General features: G+C 41.9%; 1 protein-coding gene across 13 annotated transcripts in view; it reads left to right on the top strand.

Moving 5' to 3' along the window:
* ERC2 (ELKS/RAB6-interacting/CAST family member 2) overlaps positions 1 to 15,633 on the top strand; it is a 539,768-nt gene that overhangs the window by 71,361 nt on the left and 452,774 nt on the right. For 8 of the 13 annotated variants that reach the window (XR_014153136.1, XR_014153137.1, XM_081848851.1 and 5 more), the window contains exon 3: positions 15,372 to 15,395. The exons of the other annotated variants lie outside the window; for them this stretch is intronic. Coding sequence is in view for 6 of the 8 variants with exons in the window: in XM_081848851.1 (XP_081704977.1) it covers positions 15,372 to 15,395 (24 nt within the window). In the remaining 2 variants the exon portion in view is untranslated. The remainder of the gene's footprint in view (positions 1 to 15,371; positions 15,396 to 15,633) is intronic. 13 annotated transcript variants of the gene reach the window in all.

The following is a 15,633-nucleotide window of genomic DNA, read 5'->3' as shown; positions in this document are numbered from 1 at the left end:
TTTTTATGATGCTCCAGGTCTCTGAATGTAAATCTTCCCATTGAAATGAATGGGTAGCTCAGTCTTTGGAGCAGTTCCCCACTCTTGATCTTTGCAGCCCCAAGGAGAGAGTTGTGCACCTTATTAATGACCATCCTCTATTTGATGCCGTTGTTTCATGGGAGCTGCTCCATTTTAAAGAACGAGAGTTGATTGGATAGAGTGACATACCCTGAGTTGAGGGTTGCTTATTTAAATGTCTTGCGTCTGTTTAGTCTGGTGCTTTAGAAGGAAGGGGACAACCAGATTGTTTAGAAAGCTCCCCTTCTGGTACGAGTGGGAGAGGAACATACAGTGGAGGCCATCTGCAGAAGGAAGCTTTTGTTGAGTGCAGAGGCTGATGCCAGCGATGGCTAGACGTTGCAACACAGTCCAAGGGTATATTTCTCCCCTGCCGTTTTTTAAAATCCAATGGATAGTGATGATCAAGGAGAATTGTGGCTTATTTTAAATTTCCTGTTTAAGAATAAGGTGGCCATGACTGCTCAGGAAAATAGTTTAAACCTACAATTCTATAATTTTTTAGACTTACAGCACATTTGCAACTTTTGTGAGCACCACCCACCCACTGCAACCCATTATATGGGCTACAATAGGAGACATCTTTCAAGACATCTCTGGCACTCAGATGTCACATTTGCACCCCTTGATATAAATAATCTCAAGTTTTCTGCTTTGGGGCCCTTTTAAAGACAGAAGTGAACAGGATACCGACAAGGATGAATTATACTTGCTTTTGCATTTTGCTTTCCTTCGGCTGGCAATAAGAAGATGCCTCAAATTCCTACATGCATCTTGTCCCCTTCCCTATACCCAAGCCAAAATACAGTTCTCTTGGGGATAAGTATTAAAAAATAATCACATGAGTGACTACTTGTTTGCGCTGCTAGTTCCTGCTGTCAGTGAATCAATGGGTCAAATGTTCCAGGCATCTTAGCAGTGCAAATTGCTTTAACTTGGCTCAAAATCTGCAGCATCAAAATCCCCATGTTTGGATGGCATCCTTGTCTTGAGCTGCCAGATGGCAAAGTTGCCCACCTATTACTTTCTCACATACATCAATGCCATTGGCAAGCTCCACGATGCTGATCCTTCTGCCAGGAAAAGTGACTGTCTGTCAACAGCAGATATTGTTCAGGGATCATAGAGAGGTTGGAGGGAAGGATAGGATTTAGAATTGCCCAGGACAGGGTGGGAGGCAGTAGAGAAGGGGACATTTTTATTTTGAAAACTGTTTCCTCCTTTTGGAAATGCACAAAAGTTGAAGTTGCTGGAAAATCCCAGGGCTTCTTCTAGAGCTCCTCATACCAGTGAAGATTGTAACATAAAGCTCTTTAAGGAGAAGGATTTATATAATTGCCATTCTTAAATTCTTTTGTATTCATTATTATTTTAAAAAATATTTGTATTCGGATTTTTCAGCCATAATGGTTTTTGAAGTAGTTCACAATAATAAAAGTAGATCTATAGGCAGATGATATTGATGTCTTTTTAAAGCCCTCTGCATTTTGGAATGCCAGGAATTGTCAAAAGCATCCAGCAAACCTGGTCTGATGTTCACCTGTCATGGCTCCTGGCTGTGTTCCCCTTAAAGGTGGCAGCTGCAAATGGAAGATGTGGGAGATGTTTCTCAGATTCCCCTCCCCTCAGGTGCATTAGTTGTTTCTGCTGCTGTTACTGCTCTGCATATTTCTAGAGAATAAATTATCAAATTAATATAATGACAGAACTCTCCCTACTTTGATGTATATTAGCATTCAATTCCTGGTCTAATTAGACACAATGTCCATTTAGAATATTTTACTTTGGTGCGGTTGAGGAAGAATTCAGCTTCTATCTATTTGAAGATTATTGGTTGCTTTCTGGACTGAAGATTAAATGTAAGTTGCTCCGATACTGATTAGAATGCATTCAACGTGTCCTGCACCGCATTATATAGTCAAAAAGACAGATATAAACCTCTGTCAGAAGGAAATTGCAGTCTGAGTAAATGGTTTTTGAATAATTATAGTAAATGGGTATTAATTGCAGAAAATCTTATTTGGTAGGAATAAATTTTAATCTTATAGAGTTGGTTCTGTATGACTAGAGTTTACAGTGGGTAAGACTGGTCCCAATTCCAATTATGAGAAGATGTTAAAGGTGGACCAAAGATGTCTCTAATCCCTTTGCTATAAAAATCTCAATCTGTTTCTTTACTACCAAAACTACTTTCTCCTACTCCCCAAGATTCAGTTTCTGTTCATATTCATTGTGTCTCCATCCTAATAACATAGAACACAGTCACTTGCTTTTGTACTGAAGAACGGTAATGGAGGCCAGTGGTGGTATCTTGTGAACTGCCCTGAGACCTGTGGGCATAGGGCGGTATACAAATTTAATAAATAATAAATTATTAATAATAATATTCCCTAATGATATTCCCTAATAATATTCCCTAATGCCATTCACAGTGGGCTCATGGGGCCCTTTCCTTCCCCATGTGTTATCTGATCTCCTAAGACTGTGGTCCTCAGGATGACAACAAACGATGCTAGTTAATTTATCTTCATTGTGTCTTCTGTGCACCTGGCTACTGTTACCTTGTTTCTGGCATCCATCTGTCTCGAGACAGTGGAGTGCACCTCCAAGGGTGAAGTCAAACTGCTGCACTGCAGCACCGAAGTGCCTTCCCTGGGCTCAAGCCTGGGCAGTGTGTATGGAGATCATGGGCTGTGTAGATGTCAAGACCTGCCTCTCAGCCTCACTGATGTGGACCAAAGAGAAGCAGAGCAATATGTTTGGCACCAGCTTGGCTGCAGGAGGCATACAAGGCACCATCTACCCTAGGGACTCGACTCCAGGTTTGTGTAGGGTTTACTCCTTAGTCTTTTCTTCTCCTGAAGATATCCCAAAAGGCAGGGAAGGTTTAGGATCAAAGTTTTCCTTCTCCTAGATGGGCTACCTTCCCAGGTTGATGAGCTCCAACTGCCCCTCACTTCCCTCTGCCCTCAAGATGGCAGAAACTGCCTTCTTGATCGTTGGACCCACCTTTGGTCACATCTGCTGAATCCGCCAGAGCTGGTCTTCACATGCAAGGAAAGTCCCTAACTTCCCAAGGATTTGAGACCCACTGGCTACCCTCACCTGGTTTAGCCGGCCAGTCAAAGCTGTTTCCCAGGGTGTGCCCACTGTCACAAGCTTCTGTGAGCCACAGGTGAGAGATGAGTGCAGGGTAGGGACCAAAGGTGGACAAACTACCCCAGAAGGAGCATGACATGTCCCCCGTCAGAGGTGCTACTCCTCCTCTTACACCCCATACATCCCTGTTGGCTTGTGGTATGATAAAATTTGAGAACACTGAAATCTAGCAGGGCTCAGGACGTGTATATGTGTGTACATGGATGGTTTCTGTGGTTCTTCATAAAAGTAATTTGAATTGGGATTATTGTAAAGGTAAAGGGTAAAGGGACCCCTGACCATTAGGTCCAGTCTTGGCTGACTCTGGGGTTGCGACGCTCATCTCGCATTACTGGCCGAGGGAGCTGGTGTACAGCTTCCGGGTCATGTGGCCAGCTTAGTGGGATTATTGTACGTCAGACAAATAATAGCTCTGCTGCTGCTCTCTTCTTCCTCAGCTTTGACATCAAGACCTGGTACTTTTGGGCAGTTGCTGGGGCCCCAGTGCTCTGGCAAAGTTCTCTACCCTTGCCCTAACACATCTCATCACATAGCAGAGAGGGGAGCATGGAAGCATCTGTTTGCTAGTTTTTAAGGTACCATAGAACTCTTTTTTCGTTTTCTTTTTCTACTACAACGAACAACCTCTCTGGAATGTATTAAGTATCTTCCTTATTAAAAGCATCACCTAATGTTTATTTGACTATATTTAAACAATGGTTATTCCCTGTTTGCTAAGTTTTAAAATAATGGTAGCTTTATTTTCAAAGCCTTTCCTAATGATCCCTATCATGGCATTTTTCTCCTCCCCCCCTTTATTATTATTAAACAAAATAAACCAAAGATAAAGAGCATAAAGCAATTCTGTTACAGCAGGTTGAAAGCAGCGTAAGGTTCGACATTATCATTTTGTTCCAAAACCTTATAAAAAATACCCATTTTCCTCAAGTCTATATGTATTCTTCTTTAATAAGTTAACTTGATCATAGTTACCATGGACCATATAATGGTTATTCCATTTTAATCCTGGGATTGTGCTGAATCAGAATGGCTTGACATCTCCAAATCTGCTCAGGGAAGGTGAGTACACCTGCCTTCTGGTCAGAAGCAGGACATCCAGAACCACACAGCTATTTATCCTGGATTTGCATTTCCAGTGCAGTTTTTTTAGTAGATAAGAAGCAGCAGGAGTCCTTTCTGACTAGCAGGAGATACTTCTGCCGCTCCTTACCTTCTCCCTATTACACACAAATGAGTAATTGTCCAACCTCTTTGCGGGTGGGGTTGGGTGATGGGAATTGGTACTGACCACAGATAATTACTGGGTAGTCAGTGAAGCCAACATTTATGGATCCCTGAGAATAGCAAATTTGAGATATTAAAAATATTTGACTGATTATGGGCTGTGATGATGTGCACCAACATTCAGAAAGTACTGAGCAAAAAAGAAACCCTGGACTGCAATAACTTAAAAGTATCTGTGACCTGCTTTTCCAGAACTGCTGTTCTTTCACACTCTCTGAACTGAAATAGGAAGCAGAGAGTGAAAAGCACCTGTAAAAGTCAATCTGTAACATTTTCTTCATTACTGGCAAGGGAATTCAGAGCACACTGACTCTGCCTTTAAGAAAACGCTCTACATCGCTCCAGGAAATTTTGGCAGTGTCACAAATAATTTATAAACCTAGTTTCTGTACATACGTTCCAGTACTGAAAATGACTTGTGCCAGCTTACAGTGAAGGCTGGGGATTTATAATTAAAGCAAAAACAAAAGCAAAACCCTGAGCTTTCAGTCCTGTCAAATGCCATTATTAACGTTAAAATCTGCATTGTCTCATGCATTGGACAATGCATGTTTCTGTTGCGAGAGGATACAGATGAAAGTCTCCTGACCTGAAGGCAGAGGAAGAATTAAATAATCCTTCAGCTCTGCTTTTATTATTTCCCCCTGTGCAGGATATATCCTATCTTTTTTGTGCCAGTTATGCAGATAGGAAGCTTGGTGGGTTTTAAAAATATATATGGGTCTTCGTCCAGTGGTGATACTAGCAGCTCTTCACACCAGCTGGTAGAGTGAGTATGAGCAGGATGGCACGGCTGGTGGCCTCATGCCAACAGCACGACCTAAACATAGCCTTTCTGCTGGTAAAGAGCAGTGGAGTCTGCTACTATACTTACACAGCCTCCTCCTGTGGCACAATTGTGTGATGGAAGAACAGTTATTAGGTGGCAGGCAGCAGTGGAACACAGGGATGTGAGGAGCTGGAGAAAGGATTGGGTCTCCTCTTGAATGGCATTCTGTGTTTATGGGCTTATAGGAGCTACTGCAGAAGCTGAATCAGAAAAGAGCCTAGGAGTATATTTGCCTAGCATGTGCCGAATACCTACAATGGCATGGATGCATGCATATATAGAAGCAAACTATTGCTTGTGCTTCTATAGCTGCCATCGATAGAGAGGAAATTAGAATTATGATTGCTTTCCCTTAAAGTGTTACCTGGACTTTTTGAAAACTTGCGTGGGGACCATGCAGCAATAAATAAGGCATTTTAAATCATATTTATGCAACAGAAAACTGAAGGATGTGCTCATATATCCGGCTTTCTGCAGTCAATGGAACTCTATGGTGCTTGATTTTGGCTGAAGTATCCCATCATTTCAAATATCACAGATTAGATCTGAACACCCTTCTTTTGCTCTCTCCTTGGTACTGTATTTATATAATCCCTTTCCTAACTGCTGAAAAAGCATGACATATCTCAGGAATTCTTACATCAACCATGTATAGTTAGTCCCATATTACATCTGATTGTATTTTGACTATGCAGTGATAAAGGTGAAAAATACTCCCAAGTTAAAATCAGAATCAAAACACAAGCACCTCAACCATCTGCAGGTTTTTAAAAAGGTGTGTGTGTGTGTGTGTGTGTGTATATGGACCCTTTAATAACGAACTGTTCAGTCTTTGTTTACTTTTACAAGAACCCTGAGAGATAGACTGTTGTCATTCCTGTTTTATGGATAAAGAACAGGAAACTGGTTTACAACAGCATGCATCTTGAATGGAGGAATTTCAAAAGAAAGCAAAAAATTGATAGCACTTTATCAGCTGGACAACACACACATTTATATGTGAAAGCTCTGGGTACTTTATTTATTATTTATTGAACTTATATACTGCCCTCGACAGTGGCATCTGGTCCATGGACTAGGGTGACTAGGCTAGTCCCCTAAATGTTCCCCTGGTGCCTCCTTACCAAAGCCCAGGAAGCTTCTGTCTGGCTTAGACCAACTCTACCCTGCTCACCTACACAGATCTCCACCATGCAGGCCAGATCAGCCTCTTGATCCACAATCGGGTGTTGTTGTTTTTTTGGGGGGCGTGGTCCTTAGTCTGACCAAGCTGGCGTTCAGCTGCAGCACCTGCGGGAAAGAATCTAAGAACAGTAAAACTAAGACTAGGTCTTTTATTACAATCTCATGTGCATATAACTGGCAGGAAGCTGCACTGAGCTCATGGGACTAAGTAAACGTGCACAGGATTGCTGTGTTTGCGTGCTATTTTTAAAATCTTATCTTCCTGTATCAGAAATTGAAGCAAAAGTTTGCTAGCATAATTGCTAATGCTTAACAATAGGGGCACAAGACTGTACGAACCTAAATGCATTTACATTCTGCTGACTTGTACTGGGATTGCACCATCTGTATCACCGGAGAATCCCACCATATGTTTCAATTGGTCTTTTTGCTCAGTTCATCCTTATTTGTAGAGCATGTATTTGTTGCCATCTTCAGGCCAAATGAGAGGCTTGCATCTATTCTTTATTCCATGTATCCGTTATTCAGCCCTCAACAATTAGGTACCGACAGTGAATCTGACTGCGAAAAACTACAGTGTTATATGGCGGTGTGGAGTTTCAGCCTCTGCTTCATGGATTTTTCAAAATCTGAGATGCTGTCTTTCTAACGATCGGCTCTCCCTAGTCATCTAGTCTGTTTTATTATCTCAGGATGAAACAGCCTTTCCAGATGGTCATTTTCTCTGTTGGAGTGTCGTAAAAGGTGTTGTGATCAGAGCTTCTGTCTTTTTTTTCTTTTTGAAAATAAATAATAAAAAAATCTTTCTTTTACCGTCTCTGACAGAGCATAGTGACAGATACCCTTTTTACAGGATTTGAGCAAAAACTAATTATATATCGCAGTTACTTAAGTTCTTTTACTGCAGCTGCCAACTGGTTGCTTTGTTTCTGTATACCATTATAGTTATTAAAGCTGGGGTATTTTTTCTCACTCCTCTCCAGCCTGCCTGTCTACAGGTGATCCTGTCACTAAAAACTTTTCAGCAACCACCCTAAGCATGATGATTAAAAGTAATCTCACGGAATTATTTCCCACTAAATGTGGTTAGGAAGGACTGGGTTTTTAAGATTCTCTTTTTGTGTTATATTTCCCACTCTGGAGATTGTGTCAGAAATGAAATTACGGTTGCAATACGGTTTTTATTTTTGTGATTGTGCCAAAAAGTATTACTTTGTAAGGAAAAAAAAAAAGGAGAAGGAAAGAACCCCTGGACAATTAAGTGCAGTCAAATGTGACAATGGGGTGTGGTGCTCATCTCGCTTTCAGGCCGAGGGAACAGGCGTTTGTCCACAGACAGATTTCCGGGTCACGTGGCCAACACGACTAAACCGCTACAGGTGCACAGAGGACCGTGACGAGTGCCGGAGTGCACGGAAACGCTGTTTACCTTTCCACCACAACGGCACCTATTTATCTACATGTGTTGGCATGCTTTCGAACTGCTAGGTTGGCAGAAGCTGGGACAGAGCAACAGGAGCTTACCCTGTCATGCAGATTCAAACCGCCAGTCTTCTGATCGTCAAGCCCAAGAGGCTCAGTGGTTTAGACCAGCGTTCCCCAACCTTGGGCCTACAGCTGTTTTTGGACTACAACTCCCATCAACCTTAGTTAGCAAGACCAGTGGTCAGGGATGATAGGAATTGTAGTCCGAAAACAGCTGGAGGCCCAAGGTTGGGAAACACTGCTTTAGACCACAGTGCCACCCGCGTCCTTTATTACTTTGTATGATGCTTTGAAAAGAAGAACCCACATAGCTGGTTAAATATTTGACCAGGGAAGAGGAGCATTCTGAGAAGGAGGAAATATAGTGCTGTATTAGGCACTGTGGCGATCACACAGGGTCCCCGGACGTTTGACGGTCTATTGATCCCTGTGCCACTACTGTGATTGCCTCTTCGCTGCCACCAACCCGTTTCTCACGGGCACACACGGAGTCCAGTCAGTTGTTAACATTAACAAATAATCAAATTTATTTTATAGGCATAAACAAGCTTATGGTTTCAGTTAATTTTTCTTGTCAGTTTCTTAATCTTAGTTACTTTGCTGACCTATTCGTTCCTAACAACTTCAAACTGATTATCCCAACTATCTATCTGACTCCACCTAACAGTTCCTCTCACTCTCTCACCACACAACTCGACCACCCCACAGACTATTCCTCCCTCTTCCTTCTCCAACTCCCAACTCTCAACTAACTTCCAAACAACACCCACTCTTACTCTAACTCCTCCTATCAGTTTCCACTGGCCAATCACATCACACTCATTTAACCCTTTTCTTATGACCCACCTAGGAGGCAAACACCACAGGGACCATATTCTTTATTAAAATACTGGGGTAGCTAATGTATTGCTCTCCATGTGGCGGTGACTGTGCTGTTTGGGGCTGATGGGAGTTGTGCTCACAAACATCTGGAGGGCCCAGCATGGGCTATCCCTGTTCTAACATGTCGCACCAGGATGGTGGCCTGATCCTGCAGCACGAGGTTCCATATTGCAGGTCAATGCAGTTTAAAAGCAGTGGTTCCTCACTTCATTATATGACTGTCAGGTACTGAATGATGTCAGATTTTCTCATTCAAAATCTTGTTGATTAGCAACTGCTAATATAGCTGAATATTGTTATGTGGTTCCCCACTCTTAATTGTTAGGCTAAGCAGGCCATATACTTTGGTTTTCTCCCTCTCCCCCTCCCCCATTACAGTAAACTGCCTATATGTGGCCAGTGTCCTTTAGAACAGTAGAATTGTTTTGCATTTTGTATACTATATATACCACACAGGCTACTACTAACACATTTTCCTTTTTCTGAGCCCCCCTTAAGTTCCATTGCGGAAAATGTTTTTTATTTAGAGGCTACATGAATGTAGAATTTCTGAGGTCCATCCCTGCAGAATCAATAACACAAAATGAAAAATCCATACAGCTCTTCCCTATCATACACTACACTGAATATAGGGTAGCACCCCTGTTTCTGGATGGCTGCAGAGGAATTTTTGGCAAGCACAAGTTGGCCTACCCCATAAGAAAATGTTGAGAGAAGCTGAAACAACAACAGAAACCTCCCTTCTAAGGATCTGTTAAACACATAGGAGCCCTGTTGTGTCTGAAAAATCTTAGTTTCCCATGACAACATAGAAAAGACAGCAATACAATGCATTGACAACGCCATCATTCTCCGTTAACTGTGGAATAAATGAATGGTGGCAATTCCGGAAAATAGCTGCTGCAGAAGCCTCTTTAGTCAGACGGGAAAGCACACATTATTAACAACAAAGAAGTGACCCTTGTCACCAGGTTCCTGGAGAGATAGCTCCTCCTTCACAGTAGCAGACCTGTGTAGCAGACCAGAGGGCACTGCTGTTGCTTCTGATTTTCCCTGTTCCCTGAGAATGATATAAATACATGAAGTTCTGTTTATTCCATATGAAAGTATTTTCTGACTTGGATCCAAAGGTGTGTTGTGTGAATCAGCAAGGCAACTCTGCCAAATCTTGCCAGTTTTTTGATCCCATCACATGAGCAGAGTCTACACATACGTCTCTGAATCCAAAGAGGGTTTTTGTTTTTTGTTTTAAAAAAGTAACTAGTTTGATTCAGTTACAGATAGGTAGCCGTGTTGGTCTGCCATAGTCAAAACAAAATAAAAAAATTCCTTCCAGTAGAAGGAAGTGTGAATCTGAAGAAGTGTGCACACTGAAGAAGTGTGTATCTGAAGAAGTGTGCATGCACACGAAAGCTCATACCAAGAACTAACTTAGTTGGTCTTTAAGGTGCTACTGGAAGGAATTTTTTTATTTTAGTTTGATTCAAATTACTATGTAAATAATAGGAATAATCCCAAGGAGTGTGTTGTGTTTTGCTTTTTATCAGGCAAGGAAAAGCTAGGGAGAATGTAATGTAAATTCATGTCCTTTAATGTTCATTAGTAAAGCTATCCTGGGGTTTACTCCCACCCCCACACCACCCTTGCTTGCTATTTAAAGGGGTTTGAATGCATCTAAGCTTTCTTAATGTTCTGTTCAAGGTCTAACTGCTGCTGGGATAATAAATAAATAAATGCCAGGGATTCCGTTCAGGGACTTCAGAATAGCTGCTTGCAGTGAACTCTGCAATTCAGATTCTGAGAGCTTTTTGTAGACAAGAGACAGTTGGGAATCCAAACTCAAATGGGAATGCTGAGGCTGGCTTTCTGTTTTTCTGAAGACACATGAGGGAATTGTTGGAACTTGGGCTTTTTGGAATCCAAACAGAATGGCTCTTTGGAGAAAGGATATTGGTTTATTCAGTATGCACAACTCGAGAATTGGTGGTGCAGTGAAAAATGTGAGTAACTCTGTTTTTGAAGGAACAGCTTCAGATTTGTTTTATTTAGTAAAATGGTCAGGTAAACAGTTTAGGATCTTTGATCTTAACTTTTCTAATTAGTACATTATGCGTCTTTATTTAATTTATTTAAATTATATCTATCTCTAGGATGTTTATATTCCAGCATATATTCCAATCTATCTGTGCGTCTGCCTGCAGATGTAGATATACTGCTTCATCGGACCTGTGTACAAACCAAATTACCTTCTGGTCTCACGTCACATATTTAGGACTATGTAGTATGTAGAGGTGCAAATCAGTCCTTGAACACATTGGGAAGTAAGTGGAATTGGAGTGGAATTTACTCCTGAGTAGGTATGATTACAACTGCAGCCTTGGGGCTGGGGAATTGTCCCATAGGATAAAATGACTGTTTAATTCTATGTGTGTCGACCCAGAAGTAGGTTTCACCGCATTCAGCTTATTCTCAGGAAAAGGTATATAGAATTTCACACTAAATGGTGTAAGAGTGTGAAAATATGCATATTTACTTACGAGTTTGTTCCACTGAACTCCATTGGGCATACATTTGAGTATATATAAATTAATCAGTTTATGTGTACTAATTTCATTGCATCAAAATCTCTGAAAGTGATTGAAGTCTAGGTGATATTTTAAGTCAGATAATTCATAGAAACCCAACATTGTTGTGACTGCATGCTAACTCCTATTATCTGTACTATTTTTTTCACTTCCTCTTTACCTTTTGTAGAAGGAAAAGTAAACAATTATTTTTCCAATACTTACTATAACTGAATTTGAGTCCCTCTATCCCACCCTCCTCACAAAATTTGAATTGCCTAAGATAGAGAATAATTGAATACTACTACATTTGTCATAATTACTATTAGATCAAGTGTTTCAGGCTATTCCAACCCTAAGAAGTAATAAGAGTGTGCCTCGTCATATGAAAAATTGGCAGCATCTTCAAGCTGTGCCACTCTTGAGAGACCTGCCTTGAATCTAGTTTACTTACATGTAAATTCACATGCATGAGCGAGATTTCACCTGATGCTGGCACTGCTTCTCTGCTGACAGTGGTAGCGGGGCAGGATGGCTTTTGCCTCAAGCAGCGAAATGGGATCCAACGCCAATGTCCTTAACCATGGTTTCAGATTTGGACCCGACGATAAACCATGGTTAAGAAGCAAAAGTGTCCAATCTCCTTGCAGCTGCGCTTGAGCCTAAGGCATATCCCTAAATCATAGTTAAGGATTAAAACCCAACCAGATCGGCATGTAAGGGACATGTTAGAAATTCACCTGACTGTCCCTATTTTCATTGCTGAAATGTTGGAGTTGTAAATAAATATAACTGACGGTTAATCACTTGGTAGCATAGAAGCAGTCTCATCTGCCTCTGCACGAAAGCTAAATCAAGTGCATTAGCTGCCATGTTTGAATTAAAGCTGACGTCCACTTTCTTTGGAGTGCCTTTAGCTGCAATTTCACCCTCTTCTGAACTCAGAAAAGGTTTGCCTATTTCTGCCTATTATTTTTTCAGTTGTTTCTTTCTTGCTTGGTAGGCCATATTTTGAGCTTTGGTACATCGTGTTGTGTTAATCTAATAGACCAAAATGGCAATGAACTACCTATATGTCACAGGATGCTGCCAGACGGGCAGCTCCTAGAATTGCTCATTTGTTGCTGTTCCATCCTGAGCTGCGAGAGGAATTGCAGTTGACTTTCCACACTTCATGAGACACAGCCTTTCATTTAAGGTGTGCATCTCAGCCCCACAGTGTTCCAGCCCCACAGTGGGTGTGAGATAGTTGTGTGGTCAGTATTTTCCCCTTGAGCTCCTGGGGTGTTGCACCCAGGGGTGGTGCGCGCCGCCCATAGGGGTGGGACACAGCTCAGGGCCTCCGAGGAGTCTGCCTGCCTCCTCCCACTCAGCCATGCTACAGCTGGGGGGGGGGAGGCAGTGGGCGGATGCGGAGCCTGCGCACGCCCAAGCCTCCACGTGCTGCAGGCCCCACGGTGAGTGTCGCCCGGCATTTTGTAACTCCCCTCAGTGGTGACACCCGGGGCGAACCACACTTACCGCACCCCCTTGCTCCGCCCCTGCCATCAGCCCCTGCCGGCACAACCAGGGTGCAAAGATGGTGGGATTTGTAATCCAGTATTTGGAGGGGTGCAGGTACCTGATCTTTGATCTAGGAAGATGCGGTTATCGAAGTAATTGGGTTTAAGCAGATCAACTTGTTGAAGAATGGGAAATGGGAATAGTTATTTAAAAATATGTTATATAGCATTTGGCCTAGGTATGTAAAGGGGATATAAGGAATTTTGTCTAATCCAGACCCATACCAGGAGCCTCCCTTGCTTGCTTTGGAGGCTGGAGAAGGACAGTGGTGATTGGTCCTGATTTTTCTAGAGCTGTTGAAGGGGGCGGGGGAGCTGCTGGCTCACAGCAGCACTGGGTTGTGGCAGAGCCTGCAAAGTAGTGTTAGGCTCCCTGCTTTCCAAGCTTTTCCATGGCAAAAAATTAATATAAATCCTGATTTGCATTTCTTCTGTGTCTGGATAAAGGCTCTGCAAATTTCTCCACACTCTTGCAATGTTACATCAGGTCGCCTCCCCCTGACCCTGTCTAAGCTGTAGGCAGTTCAGGGTGTCTCTCTTAATTACTGTTTCCCTTGTACACTGTAAGGTTACTGTGCGTTTTTTAAAGATGAAACATAGCCTTTCCCCTCCAAACAGATATGGTGATAGGGCTCAGCCCCTCACAAATCACTGCGCGAGTCAGAACCCCCTGAGCAAGATCAAAGAGGAGCACCAAGGACCATCCCCATCTGTGGAGAGGGCCATCCCCATCTCTTCTGGATTTTCTGAGACACGATAAAAAATATATCGAAGACTCTTATTCAGTGACAATGTTATGTAGATGTCCTATAAAGAAGTGAGTGAAGCAGTGGAAGCAGACCACACTCAAACATGCCTTTTGTTTTTGACTGCTTCTTCATATTATACTTCATAGAAAGTGGGTTCTGAAGGGAGTAGAGATGTCCCTTGATTACCATAGATACAGATGAACCGGGAGGGGGAGAGAGGTTGGATAGTCCCTGTGTGCTCTGCCTCCAGCCACCACATATTTGAAGTCCTGTGAATGCACAGGAGCTTACAGTTCCATATCCTGGTCTGTACTGTGAACAATATATTTCCTAGGCACCTTTCAAACATTTTAATTGACACAGCTGTGGTGAGCGTATGTCGGTGGGTGGGTGGAGCCTGTGCATATGTCAAGTTCCAGGTGCAGTGCTAGGGGGTTAGGACAGTGACTTAACACACCCACCAGCAATAAAAGAATAGTTAAGAGCAGTGGTTCCCAGTTAGCTAAATACTACAGGCCCCTATTTTTCAAAAGCCAAGCTATGGACCCCCTACGTTTAAAATTTTTGATATTTCTATGGTAATTATTGTTATGTGGATGGTGCCACGGACCCCCTAGTCTTTAACCCATTATGCGGATCCCCCTGGGCTCCACAGACCACTAATTGGGAATCACTGGTTAAGAGCATGCTATATGGGAAAAAACCCTACTATTGATGACTAAAAGGAAGTGAAATATAAATGGATGCTTTATAAAATGTTGCTTAATGGTCAAAAATAAGACATGGTAGAGCACCCGCCAGGATGCAGGTGGGTGATAATATTGAAATTTCCCTGTATGCCAGAGAAAAGGCTAAGCAGGAATTCTTTCTTTTGACTTTATAGCTGTCTGTGTGAACAGAAAATATTGAGGAACACTCAGTCACCACATGTATTTTGAGGTGGTACAGTCCCAAGAGGATGTACCATCTTGTAATTCTTTTTTGAGGACTTATTGTATACAATTTATGAACCATGGTTTGGATCCAAAGATGCGTTTCTAGGTACAGATGTTTACAGATGGAAGGGCTGTTCTGCATCTTGTACTAGAATGATGCATGAAAAGGTGAAATTAAATTCATACATGTCATTACCCTTGCACAATCTCTTACTTAACAAGAACTGCTAATACAAGTTGACCAGGGTTTGAACTTTTCAATTAACACTTGCCTGGACATTTGCAGGACAGTGCTAGAAGGTAATTTTTTGTTTCATTTGGTCATGTTTTTGGATCCAGACCAAGTTCTTCTTGTCTTACCTCTAAGAGGTTTGATTGTTGATTGTTGTTAGCCGCCCTGAGCCCGGCTTCGGCTGGGGAGGGCGGGATATAAATAAAATTTATTATTATTATTATTAAGAGTATAGTTTTGACTGCTTGAAATATGTGTGTGTGTGTATGTCTCCGTGTGTGTGCAAATACTGTAAAATTGTGACTGTCTTGTATAAAGTGTTGTTTTCTTTTCTGTTCATTGTACTTTCTGTTAAATTTAGTCTTTTCTGTTGAATCTCCTTTGCTTGCACCTAAACTTTATGTTGATTTTGCTTCATTTTTTTTTCATTTCCCATGCTGTTCAGTTTTTGGATGCCAGGAGAACAAAGGTTTGTTCACTCTTTGCAGTCAATTTATTTGGAAAGTACAATATTGCTTAATGTGTGATGTTTTATATGCTTGCTAGAGATACAGTAATCTGACTTCCTAAACTAACTGGATCATAGTTTTCATTAGCAGTGTCATTTAACATTTTAATTCCTTTATTTTCATACCAAGTGATTAGCACTAATAACTTACACAGTTGCACTGTACGAAGAAGCAGACTTTATGTCTAAGAAAACCCTG

The sequence above is a fragment of the Podarcis erhardii genome (genome assembly GCF_964252035.2).
Source record: "Podarcis erhardii genome assembly, chromosome: 2".
NCBI lineage: Eukaryota > Metazoa > Chordata > Lepidosauria > Squamata > Lacertidae > Podarcis > Podarcis erhardii.
The sequence above is the reverse complement of the archived record's forward strand: the minus strand, read 5'-3'. Positions and strand labels throughout refer to the sequence as shown.